This window comes from Terrapene carolina, unplaced genomic scaffold (assembly GCF_002925995.2).
Source record: "Terrapene carolina triunguis isolate 2854851 unplaced genomic scaffold, T_m_triunguis-2.0 Scaffold192, whole genome shotgun sequence".
Classification (NCBI taxonomy): Eukaryota; Metazoa; Chordata; order Testudines; family Emydidae; genus Terrapene; species Terrapene triunguis.
This window is the reverse complement of record NW_020664543.1, coordinates 19,212,737-19,226,890: the sequence shown is the minus strand read 5'-3', so window position 1 is coordinate 19,226,890 and position 14,154 is coordinate 19,212,737. Positions and strand designations below refer to the sequence as shown.

Here is a 14,154-nt window from a genome sequence, read left to right as displayed (position 1 = left end):
TGTGATAGATTCTCTCTGAGGAACACCCTTTAAATGATTATTTTAAGAGCTTTCTCATTACATTTAGAGTAGATCCCCTGTACTCTGTCCCAAAATGGTTCCAGTGGTTTATATAATTAAAGAGCTGGTACAACTTGTTTCGTTTCTCAAAACCTGGAGCTTTGGGGATTTTACTGTGGTAGGCAGAGAAGAAAGAGCTGCTAAAGCCACCAAACATGACAGCAATCGCTAAGTCAAATTCAGAATGGCCATAGAAGGAAGCAGGATCAAAGACAATTGGGCCAAAATCATCCTCAGCAACATTTCCTGCCCACAAATCCCCATGAAGAAGAGCGGGAATAATCTCCACATCGCAGAACATCTCAGGAATCTTCAGCTGGAAAAAGCATGACCAATCAAGCAAAAACTATAACTTGACCAAGGAAAAAAACTAAAAGTCAATACAATACAAATAACAGAATAAATAAAAGTCATTGTCTCTTTTCAGTCATTATGAAGCCCTATTAAAACTACAGTCAATGCATGCAGAAGCAGGTCAAAAGAGTTAATCAACAAGAATAATTCTGATTCACTTCACGCAGAGTTTAATCATTCACTAGTACCCACATTCGCTACTGTCATATTGCTTGCAGGCATAGACAATACAGGTTATCACAATAAATAAAGAACAACTTCGTTTCATTAGAACAGTTCTAAGAAGTAAACAACTTTTAGCACCAAAATCCTGAGTCTCCTGTGCACACTGATGTACCATTATGGAACAAATAACTATAAACTTGGTGCTTTAGTGTCAGAACAGAACAGTGATTCTGAAAACCAAGCAAGCAGCCACCAGATTACACTCACTTTCTAATTTTAAAAGGCTAGTACAGTGACATACACCCTTTTTTCTTAACTCTGGCATCTGTACCTTAAGTGAAATTAGACCTGTTTACTAAAAGCCATATAAAGTTTGCCATAAAAAATGTGTAAAATTCCACTGAAGTATTTCTCTTGTATATTTTTGTATAAGTACAATGGACCTTTTATCTCTATGAGACACATTCGTGTATTTATTTACCTACCTTAAGCTGTGACCACAGTTCTATTGCTTCTCTGTCTCCATAAGCTTTCTCAATCAAATCCATTTGAGCTTGGAGTCGGTGACGTATAAAGAAAGTAGGCCAATCGCTTTGCCATTCATTCACCTGAAAAATAAGATATCAAGATTCAGCTGATCATGATCAGTTGAAGAGGAAACAGCACTGTAAAGATTTTCTGCTGATATATCTGTAAAATTAAACTGTATATTACTGATACTATGGCCTGTTGCCTTGCTACCTGGGTGCTTGTAAACTAAAGAGGATCAAGGCCTAGTCAGTTCTTGGATGGGTGACCACCAAGAAAAATTTAGGATGCTGTTAAATGTTTTGTTGATCATTCATTTAAGGCTATTCTTCCTTCTGAGTCCATATTACAGAGGAGCTATCTTTGATATGAGAAATAAACTTAAGGTTCTGGGCACTTGCAGATATTAAACATCTCTTAACCCTTTATCCAAGTTATATTAGCTCTGGATAGCCAAAATTCCCCCTGACATTTCAGTGAGATAATGGGTCTCAAATTGTGGTTCAGGGACAACTAGTAGTCTACAAAGTCCTTCTCAATGGTCTGCACGGTTAAATATTTTGGTTGAAATTCACCCCGTGCAGAGAGCCAGAAGAAGGCCCATGCACCATATAAAGCCTGCTCTGAGGGTTTTAAATGGAATTTAAGTGTTGCATAGACTTTGCCACTGGCCCTTTGGATGGGGGGAATTTCACCTTTTGAGAACTATGTAGTGGGTTTTGGGAGAGGATGGAAGTACAGTAATTTGTGAAGGAATCCTTTTCTTAGCAAGTGGAGAATTAATGAGTAGTCTTCACTTCCTGTCCAAAATTGCTGTGTAGGCTTGCTTTGTGCTGCCAGGTTCCACCTCAGAAGTGGCTATATTTCAGTAATGGTTAAATTATTCCAGTTTGTTTATGTGTATATATACACACACGCACACACACACACACACACAAATAAAACTACTTTAAAGGAGTATTATTACAGTTGCAAAATTAAGCACTCAAAAATATTAGGAAGCTCAAACAAAAGTTGGGAAATGCCAAATCTAAGAAAGCCCATGTAACTTTAATTCTTCTTCCTCATGCATATGCATTAGGATCATGTAAAAATTATATACTATTTTTTCCACAGGACTCCCACCTTATTGATTACACAGAATAGGCACTGCTCAGTGACTGAGACAGGGTTATGTAATTAATAAGTTTTTTGTCTATCAGAACTCTTACATTTTTGAAATAGGAACAAAACCTTGTCAGTCCAGGAAAGTAACAGTCCTGTGCAGGAAAACAAACCCCATCTTTTCCCACATTGGAGGTAAAATTTATATTTTGTTTATACTTTAAAAACTTTTAAGATGAAAATTAAACAGTGAGAACAAAACTGGTGGTTAAAACAAGCCACTGAATATAGAATTTGTGTTTGATTTTAATGTGTAATAATAACTTTCACAGAGCTGGGACTTACCTGCTGTATAAAGCCACAGCATGTGACTGTATGGAATCCAAATTTATCCACATACTGAGGTTCAGAATGTCCTGCACCTTTACCTATCAAACAAATAAAAAGACTGATCATGTCCAAAGGGCAAACCAGCTTTTTTCCCCTCCAATCCTGAACTTTGCAAAAGCAATAGGTTTATGAATCCAGTTCTGATATGACTAGGCAGAAAAAAATTGGGAAAAAACATAATTAAACAATAGTTAACTAAATACTTTAAAACACTAATAGTACTAATTCTGTGCATGTATATATAGCTTTTTTTCTTTGGGGGATCACAGACCTATTAAAGTTGGAAGTAATAAACCTATGATATTTTTCAGCTAGGGAAACTGAGGTACAGTTAGGTTAATTGACTTGATGAAGGGCACAGAGCAAGTCAGTGTTAGAATCAGGAACAGAACCCAGGTCTCTTGATTTGTACTCACCATTTTCTAACACTTTACCCTGCTGCCTCCTAACCAAAACTTTTGACTCTGTCTCTCATACTGTATATTATTTCAGACAGATCAGCAATCTACCACCTCACTCACAAATATTGTAATTACTTGGTAATAGGCATACCACTATAGGGCACATTCTGTCCTCCCCAGAAATCAATTGAAACCATGCAAACACAACTAGGTGCAAAATCTGGGCATTAGATTTGAATACTACTAACCCTGACATAGCAAATGATCTTGCTTTGCTTCATGTGTAGTTCAGTGGGAGTTGGATCAAACTGTAGAAAAAGTCATTGAAAAGACTCCCATTGACTTAAGTGGAAACTGGATCAGAACCCTACTCAGGGCTGGCTCCAGGCACCAGCTTAACAAGCAAGTGCTTGGGGCGGCCAAGGGAGAGGGGCGGCACCTGCGGCAATTCGGGGGCAGCAGATCCCTCACTCCCTCTAGGAGCGAAGGACCTGCCACCGAACTGCTGCTGCCGATCGTGGCTTTTTTTTTTTTTTTTGGCTTGGGGCAGCAGAAATGCTGGAGCCAGCCCTGACCCTACTGAATTAACTTTGCCTTCAAGAAGAGCAGTTATACTCAGCGGAACTGCTTTGTCTCTTTATTAAGCTAAGGATACATTCCTTTATTATTTTAATAAAAAGTGCTATGTATTTTACTGCAAGTGTGAGTTGTAAAATATCTCTAGTGTAAGTAAATGTGAATTTCTGTATATTTTGTATTAAATGGTATTACATGTTATAATAACAAGTTAGCTGTACCTGACCTATAGACATGTTTAATAGTTGTAGTTGTTTTTTTACTTTGTTGGTTCAAAAACCTTCAGAGGATTATATCTTGATAGTACATGATGATGAAAGGCTTACAGGGATACTGAAAGGTAAATCTGACCCAATTTTTTTATTTTGTTTTTTAAAAAAAAAATCACAAAAACTAAAACCAATAGAATTATTGTCAGTTTTTTTAATTTATCAAAGTAGTGGAAAAGTAAAGAGTTACAAATTATTTCAGTTTAGTGTTCTATGGATCAAAAGATACTTTGTATATATATTTGGTATTTTAGCAGATAGTGGCCCTTTAGACTGGTTTTCTCCATTAATAAGGATTATAATGCTACATGTATTAAATATTGCGTCATATCCAGAAGAGATTATCACAGTGTTGCACTAGTACTTTAAATCTATACTCTACCAACAGTGTTTCCTTCCTTTTTTAATTTCTCTCCAAGTTTCTGGTTGTGAAGGTGAAGATCTGCTATCTGCTCTCCAAGCTTTGCAGAGTGTCTGTAAGATCAGAGAAACAAAACCATACATTCTTTATCTGTTCATTTAAAATATGCCTTTAAACACCATTTATTACATAAGAAAGAATTAAAGACCAGAGAAAGCAAGGAGCAACTCTAAAGCAGGAGGCAATTTAAAAATCAGGAGAAAAAGAAAGCAATGGAATAGGTTAACTCAACAGTAGGCACCTCTCAAAGACAAGTTAATCGTCTGAGAAATGTACATCACATGGCTGCTATCTGTCAATAAAGCTGCTCTGACAAATGTGAACAGTCAGGTAGAGACCACATATTGCTGAAAGAGATAAAGGGCCAAATTCAACAGAGAATTTGGCCTAGAAGCTTGATTGTTGATTTGAATTTCACTTTTACTTTTTATTTTTACAATTATCAGACACACGAGTGATATCATTTGCAGAAGATAGTCAATAGACTCTTTCAGAGATTCCCACCGACACAACAGCATTATAAGCAGATTCTCTCAAAATCATAGTAACAAAAAAAGTATGAAGTTCAGACATACTTGTTGAGATTTTTCATCTTCAGGTACTCCATGACAAACATTGCACCCTCTCCTGGAAGATCAATCACTTTAATGGGCTGGGGCACCCTCAGGGTGTTGGTTTTCTGGATAGCCTCTAAACTTGCCATTTCACCTTCAAACATTTTTCTAGCCTGTTCAGAAACAAGAATTTCACTGGAGCAAATATCCTTGGCCTAAATTATGTGATTTCTGCAATAGGTGTATTGGAAAATATTTGTTGTTTATAAATCTGTGAATCTATTCATCCTTCATAATAAAATGTAGCAGCAAATTAGCAAGGCTTCAGTCCCAGCCAGGATAGATTTGTTTGATTGTATTATTATTGCTTTTCTTACAAGTTCAGCACAGTACAACACATGACACAACTTACCACTGTAAATGCTCAAAGCATCTACGTGTAGTCAATCTCTGGCCAGGCCTCCTACCTAGGTACAGCAGGGTTATCAGTGGGGTTAGAACCCAAAACTTTCAACAACACAAGTACAAACCCCTGCCGCTTGAAATAAAGGAGTAAATCCTCTTAGACTGTGACTAAGCAGCAAGCCCTTAGATGGAGATTGATCACATTAATTAAGTCTGTGTACTGCTGAACAGTTTGACCTTCAAAGTGACAGTATTACTCTTTCCACCCATTTTTAATTGTATATTTTTAAATGAAATAACCCAGACTTATCAGTTTCCCGTATACTGAAATACAAATTAATGGCTGAATTTTTTGTTCTGCCTTTATTTAGTAACAGAAGAGCTAAGAGTATGTCCTGGAAAATTAAAGCCTTTTCCTTCAAACATCCCACTGAGCGAAAACTGCAGCTCCCACATTTTCTTCTGTAAGGAAATGTTACCTTTCTGCTAGATGCTTGCTGCATACTTGATTTCTGGGTTCAGGAATAGAAATCTCTGGGCACTTTTATGTTACTTTTTATTCTCTTTTAGGAGGATAAGGAAAGGGTTTGTCTGTCTTAGGTTCTCACATGTCTTATTACCATAGTAGCTAAACAGCTCACAATCTTTATCCACACAACACTCCTGGGAGGTAAGGGTGTGCTAATATCCCCATTTTACGGATAGGGAACTGAGAGATTAAGTGACTTGCCTATGGTTACACAAGAAGTCTGTAGCAAAATAGAGACTTGAACCCAAGTCTCATAAACCCTAAACTATTGCCCTAGGCACTGGACCATCCTTAATAACAGTATAGAAAGTCAGTCTCTTCCTTATTGTAAAATGCCTATGTGCCCAACCCTACACTCCTTACACAGATAACCCCCCATTAAGGTCAATGGACACTTTGCTTCAGTAAGGATTATAGACAGAATCAGGCCTTTAGCCCCCAATCCTACTACTTATTGTGATTGCCTTATTGAGGTCAGTGGGGTTCCACACAGATGGAGGAACCCATTTACACGCAACAAGCTGCAGGTACAGGTATTAGTAAGGAATACAGAGATTGCATGTGCAATATAATTTTGGGTTTCTTGTTTAAGTTCTTTGGGTTGTGGAAAGATTAATCTTTTCCTAAAAAGGAAGATGAAGAATAAAACAGGTTTCTAGACAGCCTGGAGATTTTTTTCCAATTATATATCAATTATCTTTTAAAGAATTTTTAAACTCTTACTGGGTTGTACTGTGTTAATCAAGGTTTTTACAGCAATCAGCTGATAGCTGATTTAATTATCGCATGCACACACAGAACCATCTGGTAAACCTAAACAATTGGGATCTGATGACTTAGCCTTCTCAGACTCCTGGCTAAAACATTCTAACTCAGCAAAATGTTACCAACCACTTCAAAAATCTCCTAAATGTGATAGAAACAAAAATCCCAAGATGCACATTTAAACTGATTTCTTTCTCTTCTCCTGGCTGAGGCAGTCTTTCTGTTTTTCTAAAGCAGACTCCACAAATGCGGCATCAATACCTCTTACCTGAAAGCAGGTTCCAGGGGAGTCTATGGCAACTCTGTGTTAAAAATCAGCCAGCAGACAGTGGTCAAGCAGTTGCCCCTAGGCTGGATCTCCCTCAGCTCCTCTGTGCATCTGGATTCCACACGTTTCCTCCTAAACTCCCATTTCTCAACTGTAAATTGACCGATAGTCTTGTTCTGACTAGCAGACGACCCAATCCACAAACATCACAGTTGAATAACAATATTCCCAAACTTATAGGGTGTTTGGAGCTGGAGGTTTAGTTCAAGTATTTTTTTTTTAGTTTTGCTTTAACATGAAACAATTGTTTATTATTTTGGAATTGTACAAAACATAAGAAGGGATACATATGCAGGGCTCTAGGCATCCTCCCCAAAAGTGATTAGGTGCTATGAGTAAGTGGCAATGCCTTAACCATATGTGTGTTGAAAAGGCCACTACAACTCTCCCACTCTTATCAAGGTGAGTGCTAACCTTCTCTCCTTTCATATGACACAATTTAAATAATTATACAACATTACAGTGGCCCACATGCTCCCTTGCTTCTGTGAACAGAGGGTAGGAAAAATTAGAAGATCCAGGATGGTGGCTCGCCAGCACCACAGCACACTCCCTTCTTCCTCCCCATGCCATGGGGAACAGACTCTATGGGTAGGATCAGAATGGTTGGAAGTGGGTTTAGGAAGTAGTCCCTCCTTCTCCCACAACCATTCAAGGATTCCTGATACTGTCAGCATTAACATATTTCAGTTTCCACTACATCAAGTGAAACCACTTTCTTAAGGGGGATTGAGGAGCAAGGATGGATACGGAAGCCGATGGGAGCATATCTCCTGTAGGAGTTATGTTGCCATGGTGCCAGGAAGCACTGCAGATGCTCAGCAAAACCCTTTCCCCAATAAAAGAATGTTTTCTGCTACCGGAAGCTCATGCTGTTCCCCAGCCCTGTGTGGGAATAGCCATTTCAGGGATGGTATTTGGCCCAATAACAAATTCTAAGCACAAGGGCAACTGCTCTGCTCTATGCTTTTTTATGCAGCAATGTAAATTCTTTTGCACCTGGTATTGCGAAGGAATGTCAAGTTGCTTTACAACAGCATTACAAATTAACATTAACTGGGCCTGCTGTCTAAAATGTGCTTTAAAAAGATTTCAGTTCTTAAAAGGAGAAAAATACATTAATCTTGAAAACACACAATTTACAATCATCAACAAACATCTCCAGACAATTAAGCACATTGCAGTGAACATGCAGCAATATTATCAGCATTAACCTGAGGCTTGTGATTGATTTTCACAAACACTCGCCCACTGTCAGTTTCATAGCTCTGCCCTCTGCTAATATACCCTCCTCCTGAGCTCCCAAATGCCTTCAGAGTGGAGGTCTTCAGTTCGGTTTTCAGGAGCTTTTCCATTGGCTAATTCCAGCCTGTTGCAATTGATTCTTCCTAAATCCACTGCAAAATAGGATTAAAGGTCTGGGTCCTTCCTTTTTTGCTGTGTCTTTGCTATGAGGTAGAAATTGACACACACCAAAGAGAAAAATAACAGCTGATAGAAAACTCAAATCAGTCAATAATTCCCCAAAATGTTTATTTCTGGAGATTAGAGCGTTACTTGTTTTTTTAAAAATAGATATTTAGGAAATATTGAATTTGTTGGACTATCCTGGGGTCCTTTGATGGCTGTCCCGAGAGCTTCTGGTATTTGTAGTTCCTCTCGCTGAGTAATCAGTATGGACTGACCTCTTCTTTGCCTCCCCCCTGCTCACATGAGTACCAAAGAGATAAAGTTTAAATCATCAACCACCAGAGGGAGCTCGGCAATGAAAACTACACACAATAACATAAACTGGTTGTGTTTTATGAAAGACTGTACAAGAGGCAGAGTTTGGTGGTGGTGGTGGTGTTGTACATGTAAATGTTTAAGATCAGGAGACTCAAAGGCCACAATATAACCACAAATCAGCAAATTGGGATATGGAAAAAGCAATGATCTTTCCCTGCTCGTACTTGCTTTATATAGACTAGGAACCATTGTGTCACACATTAGACCTCATGCCTTCTTCAGGGCATGGCCCTGCTCCCATTAAAGTCAATGGAAAGATTCCCATTGCCCTCAATTGGAGTCAAATGCCACCAAACCTTTTTATAGACAATGGAGGTTAATGGAACTGAGCATTTTTCAGGAAATGCTCAGGATCAGACTCTTTTTTGAAAATTTAACAAGGGGGTGATGGAGGCTGGCATCAAAGTGAGAGTTGAACTTTCAGTACTGAGTGAGAGATGTCACCCTCTGCTATGCCAGTGCTGGACCTCAACACAGCTCTGCCAATAAATCTCAATCTTAAAAGTTGCAACCTCTGTAGCTATTCCAGATCCTGGGTCCCCACAAACTCTGACAACACATTTCCATCTTGAGGGGCAGCAATCCCTGATATTTCAGTACTGGGCCACACCTGAGCAGAAATGGACAGTAGAAATTAATTGTTCCAAATTATGGAGAGGTTTTATGATGCTGACCAACATCCAACAGGGTCAACGGTTCCTGTTTACTAGAATGAAATTGTTCAGTGCAGGATGCTAGTACTGAGATCACATCAGTAGTGTTATTCTAAAAGATGTTTGTACTTTCAGACCAATAAAATTTAACAGTTTATTTTCCATTTCCCTGGATCCTGGACTGTTCCTTGTGGGCATTTAAAAAATCACTTAGCTGTGATGTGTGGCTAATGAAGGGACAGTCTATTTGACTTCCAGGAGCGTGTGGAGACCCTGAAGAAGGCTCCACCACTGGAACAACTATGGCCCTTCCCTTACAGGAGGAGAGGGACCACAATGATATGGAAACCAAGTGAGTGTTTTGGGACCACTAAAAAAATGGTAGGAATAGGAGTGTGGTTATAGGGAAAAATAGGGGAACCGGTTGGGGACACTGAGCAGAGAACGTCAAATGGTGCCAGTGAAAAGTGCCAGATTGTCAAGCCTGGAGACTTAAATCCTCTCTCTACCCACTGAATAGGCATAGGAAAGGATGCAGCAGGGCACATTTCACCCACACTGCAATGACTGTTCCTGAATCCTGCCCTGGACTTCACTTTCCATTTCCACAGTCCAAATAGTCTTTGGCTTCTTTGGTGAGATTTCTAACAAGGTTTCCAATTGCTACCAATTGTGGTGTCTTTTTGTGCTGTGGACCTCTATCCACTCAGAACTTGACGGAGATAATCCAATTCTTTCACATAAGTTATGGAACATCCATGAGATGATATTTGCTATTGACCTGGACTGGAATTGAATGGATGACCTAGAGGTGAAAGGCTTCACAACCTATTATTAAGTTGTGTTGTTTTTTTAAATCAACATGTTTAAATCATCCTGATTTAATACACTGGAAACAAACCAACTCAGAAATGTCCCAGATGGGTTTTTAATAACAAAAGTGCCTGAAAATAACCACCTTGGAGTAAACCCAGCCCTGTCCCATCAGCAGTTCAGCACCACGGTCAGATCACAAAGGCTAACATTTAAACAACAATGAAATATGAGGGGGAAATTAAAGGAGAGCCGTGAGGAGCTGGGAGAAGAGGTTATTTATTGGACCATTTCTGGACTCCAAAGCTCAGAGTCTATCCTCTGGATTATGCTGCCATAGATTGGAGTGGAGTTAGCTGCAGGTAGGTACAAGCTGTTTTGTTTTCCTGCAAGTTCTGTAGCTCTGCAAAAAGAATGAGGAGTACTTGTGGCACCTTAGAGACTAACAAATTTATTTGGGCATAAGCTTTCGTGGGCTAAAACCCACTTCATCGGATGCATGCAGTGGAAAATACAGTAGGAAGATATATATACACAGAGAACATGAAAAAATGGATGTTGCCATACCAACTATAACGAAACTAATCAATTAAGATGGGCTATTATCAGCAGGAGAAAAAAAATGGATGGCCCATTTCCAACAGTTGACAAGAAGGTGTGAGTAACAGTAGGGGAAAATTAGCATGGGGAAATAGTTTTTACTTTCTGTAATGACCCATCCACTCCCAGTCTTTATTAAAGCCTAATTTAACGGTGTCCAGTTTGCAAATTAATTCCAATTCTGCAGTTTCTCATTGGAGTCTGTTTTTGAATGTTTTTTGTTGAAGAATTGCGACTTTTAGGTCTGTAATTGAGTGACCAGGGAGGTTGAAGTGTTCTCCGACTGGTTTTTGAATGTTATAATTCTTGACGTCTGATTTGTGTCCATTTATCCTTTTGCTGTAGTTCTGTTCGTCTCCTATTGCTGTTGCCTATGATGTTCTAACTGGCACTGAACAGAAAACTGAGCTGTAGCAAGGGTGGTGGGCCTTGGCTCTATTCAGTAGCTTGAAAGTCAGTTTATGATACAAACATGTGATGTTACATCATATCATTCAGCTTACCTGAGACACAGAAATCTAAAGGTTGCTCTGCAAAGTATGATGCTTCATGATCAATCACCAAGCAACCTGTTTGTATTGAGCAAGTGGAGGAAAAAGGCTTTCCAGCAATTCCCTGAGAAGTGATCCAGAAGGGCCATGCATCCATCAGTCAGAGCAGCCAGGAGCTATGTATACCAGCTGTTCATTATTCCAGGACAAAGAACTGAGACAGACAATGGGGAGAAGGGAAAAAGTCTCAAGGTATATTACAACACATTCCTTTAACCCCTTCATTGTTGTTTGTAGTACAGTGGAACATGGCAATATTCTTCTACATATTGGGAGTTCAACAGGGATGTAGAAGGGACATTCCAGTGGCTGCACCAGGGTGCACCTTGTCCATGTACCTGGAAGTTAGAGACACTGAAATAGCAAAGCATCAGCAGTTCACAAAGTCCAGGACTAAGTGCATGAGAGCTGGGGAAAGGCAGTCTCACTCAAAGGCTCTGGCTATGGAACAAACTCCCTGAAGAGATGATGTGAATCCAGAGTCAGACCAGCTTTAGGAAAACACTCCAGAACCTTCCTCTTCAAAAAGGCCTTTCTACCGTAAAAATGACATTCATAACAGTGATACATACCCCTTTTACTTCAAGCAAGCAAGCAAGCAAGCAAACCACCCCTCCCTCCCTCAATCCCTCTCAACATGTATTTACATTTTTCACTTTGTTTGGCATTTATAAACAAAGGCCAGATAAGAGGGGTTATTATTGTACAGTACGCACATACAATGACAGACTAAAACATACTAGCTTGTTTGAGATCTGGAGAGGCCCCAGTGCTGTAGGTTTTAATTTGCTATATAGGCATGTGGTGTATACATCTGCTGAGTGTGATAATGAGGGCAGTATAAGAACTTGAATCGAACTTATAACACTTCGTCTCTTGTATTTTGGCTCAGATGTAATGCCTTCTACTTAAGTAGTTTAGTTCCCCCCACCCTCAAACAAACATTTTGAAGCTTATGTGTAAGTATTATGCCTCATAAGTGTATGGTAATCAGATGAGAGGAACGAGGCAGATGGCTAGATGCATAAAGCTAAAATTGGCATGCCATGGCAAAGGAGAAAAGACCCCCTCAGAAAAGGGAGCAGTTTCATTGACTGCAAAGCCCAGGGACATGGGCTGCTGCCCAGAAGTGTGCTTATTTTCAATGGTATTGGCTACAACCATTCAAGCTGACAGTTGAATCAGCACTCTTGGGGATGATTCCACTGAACTACATTTCTTATCATATTGAGAGAAATATTAGTTTGTGCTGGTGACCATTTCTGCCAATGGATTAATTCTGACAACATGGAGTAAGTGCCTGTAACAGCAGCGATGTTCCAATGGAATAAGAGCTCAGTAGGATTACAAAAATACATTTTCCAAAGAACTAAACCAGATCAATGTAATTAATTTTGCCCACCTTTCTCAGATGCATATGTCATAATCTCATATACTGGGATATATAGTGTCTTCTAAAACACGAAGTAACCTTGCAGGTTAGGGTGATTTTGATATGGCTTACAAGGTCACAGAACAAGGCTATTTTATTTTACGTATAGCTAAGATATACATGAAATATATTCTTAAGGTTGTTGAGTGGATGTCGGAAGTATTTTCTGCACTGTACATTATAGATTAATACCATATTGTTCACTTATACCTCTAAATGCATGGGTGACTTTTTTCTTTTATTAAGATGTATGATTATTAATGAATTAAAATATAATTACAATTATGAGATAAAACAGAGGCACAACACTTCACAAGATCAAACTGCAAACTCTGGGCCCAGCTGAAGTTGCTCGGAGTGGAGTTGCACCTGAATAAATGAGTGCAGAATAGGCCAGCTCTAGACAGAACAGCAAACAGCAACTGTAGTAACACCTTCTAGTGGCTATCACTTAATGTTAGAAAGCAAATGGCTGCACTGAATATTAATAATGATTTGAAGTTTGCTGAATGACCCTTTAAAACATAAAATATAACTTGTTTATATAGAAAGTATATTTTCCTTAAAGGCTGCTTTTGAAACTCATAAGTGTTGCTTTGCATTTAGATATATACTGTAGATTTTCACTATTTTATTTTTCCTCTCTGGTTGGGAAAATCACTACACTAACTTATCACTAATAAGCAGCAAATTCAGGGCCAAATTCTGCTGCCCTTACTAAGGTAGAGTAATACTTTAATTGTCAGGCAATCCCACTGGGGAGTAAGGCACTGCTCAGTGTAAGGGTGGCAGAACACAATCCACTGTAAGAAACAAATAAAGGTATTATCATAGCTGTGATGGGTAGTGATATAGGGCCTGATTCTAATCTCACACCAGTGAAAGTCAGGTGTAATTCCATTCAAGTCTGTAGATGCAAGAGTGAGAGGAAACTCGGGACACATCCAAGTCATTAAACCACTTACAAAACACATTTCAGGTCTGATATGCCCTATCGCTGTGAACTTGTATTGTCTCTGATCAGGGGTAGTTGTAGTATAAACAGATTTGCCCCAAACCCTCCATGCTTGTCATTTAAAAAAAAATAATTTCTAGCCCATCAAAACTTGAAACCTCTACTGCTCTGGATGTATAGTCTGTGTTTATATTTAAAAAGGAGCCCCTGACAAGAAAGGGCTTCTGATTTCCATTTGGTTTTGTAGGATAGAGAAGCCAGGAAAACATCCAGTCTTCAAGTCTACAGTATCTTCCAGTCACCTGCATAAACTAGGACAATAAAATAAAATTAATCACTGATTGGAGAGGAATGGCCACTGTTTGAATTGCAGGAAATTAAATGTCACACTACCAAGTAATGTATTTCAGCAGCATAAGCAACAGATACTTTCCTCTGATGCTTTGGTGTCTTGGGGAAGGGAGAATAGAGTTTATGCATAAATGTGTGGCATGGAGGAAAACATATTTTGTT

The 14,154-nt window shown here is 39.0% G+C and overlaps 1 protein-coding gene and 1 non-coding gene across 5 annotated transcripts; both read right to left on the bottom strand.

Moving 5' to 3' along the window:
* On the bottom strand, nucleotides 1-8,259 carry LOC112119071 (fructosamine-3-kinase). 4 transcript variants are annotated; one of them, XM_024217624.3, is made up of 7 exons: nucleotides 8,064-8,148; nucleotides 6,790-6,940; nucleotides 4,844-4,995; nucleotides 4,230-4,321; nucleotides 2,557-2,639; nucleotides 1,065-1,187; nucleotides 1-376 (listed from the first exon to the last, which is right to left on the bottom strand). In XM_024217624.3, the coding sequence occupies exons 3-7, from the start codon at nucleotides 4,984-4,986 to the stop codon at nucleotides 38-40; spliced, it is 780 nt and encodes a 259-aa protein (XP_024073392.2). In that variant the 5' UTR covers nucleotides 4,987-4,995; nucleotides 6,790-6,940; nucleotides 8,064-8,148; the 3' UTR covers nucleotides 1-37. The 4 variants fall into 4 exon arrangements, with proteins under 4 accessions (XP_024073392.2, XP_024073390.2, XP_024073393.2 ...); XM_024217622.3 differs by lacking the exon at nucleotides 6,790-6,940 and having other exon boundaries at nucleotides 8,064-8,259; XM_024217625.3 differs by lacking the exons at nucleotides 6,790-6,940; nucleotides 8,064-8,148 and adding an exon at nucleotides 5,235-6,780.
* On the bottom strand, nucleotides 7,163-7,285 carry LOC112119081. Its single transcript, XR_002909086.1, has one exon. It is a non-coding gene; the product is annotated as a U6atac minor spliceosomal RNA (small nuclear RNA).
* Nucleotides 8,260-14,154: the final 5,895 nt, after the last annotated feature.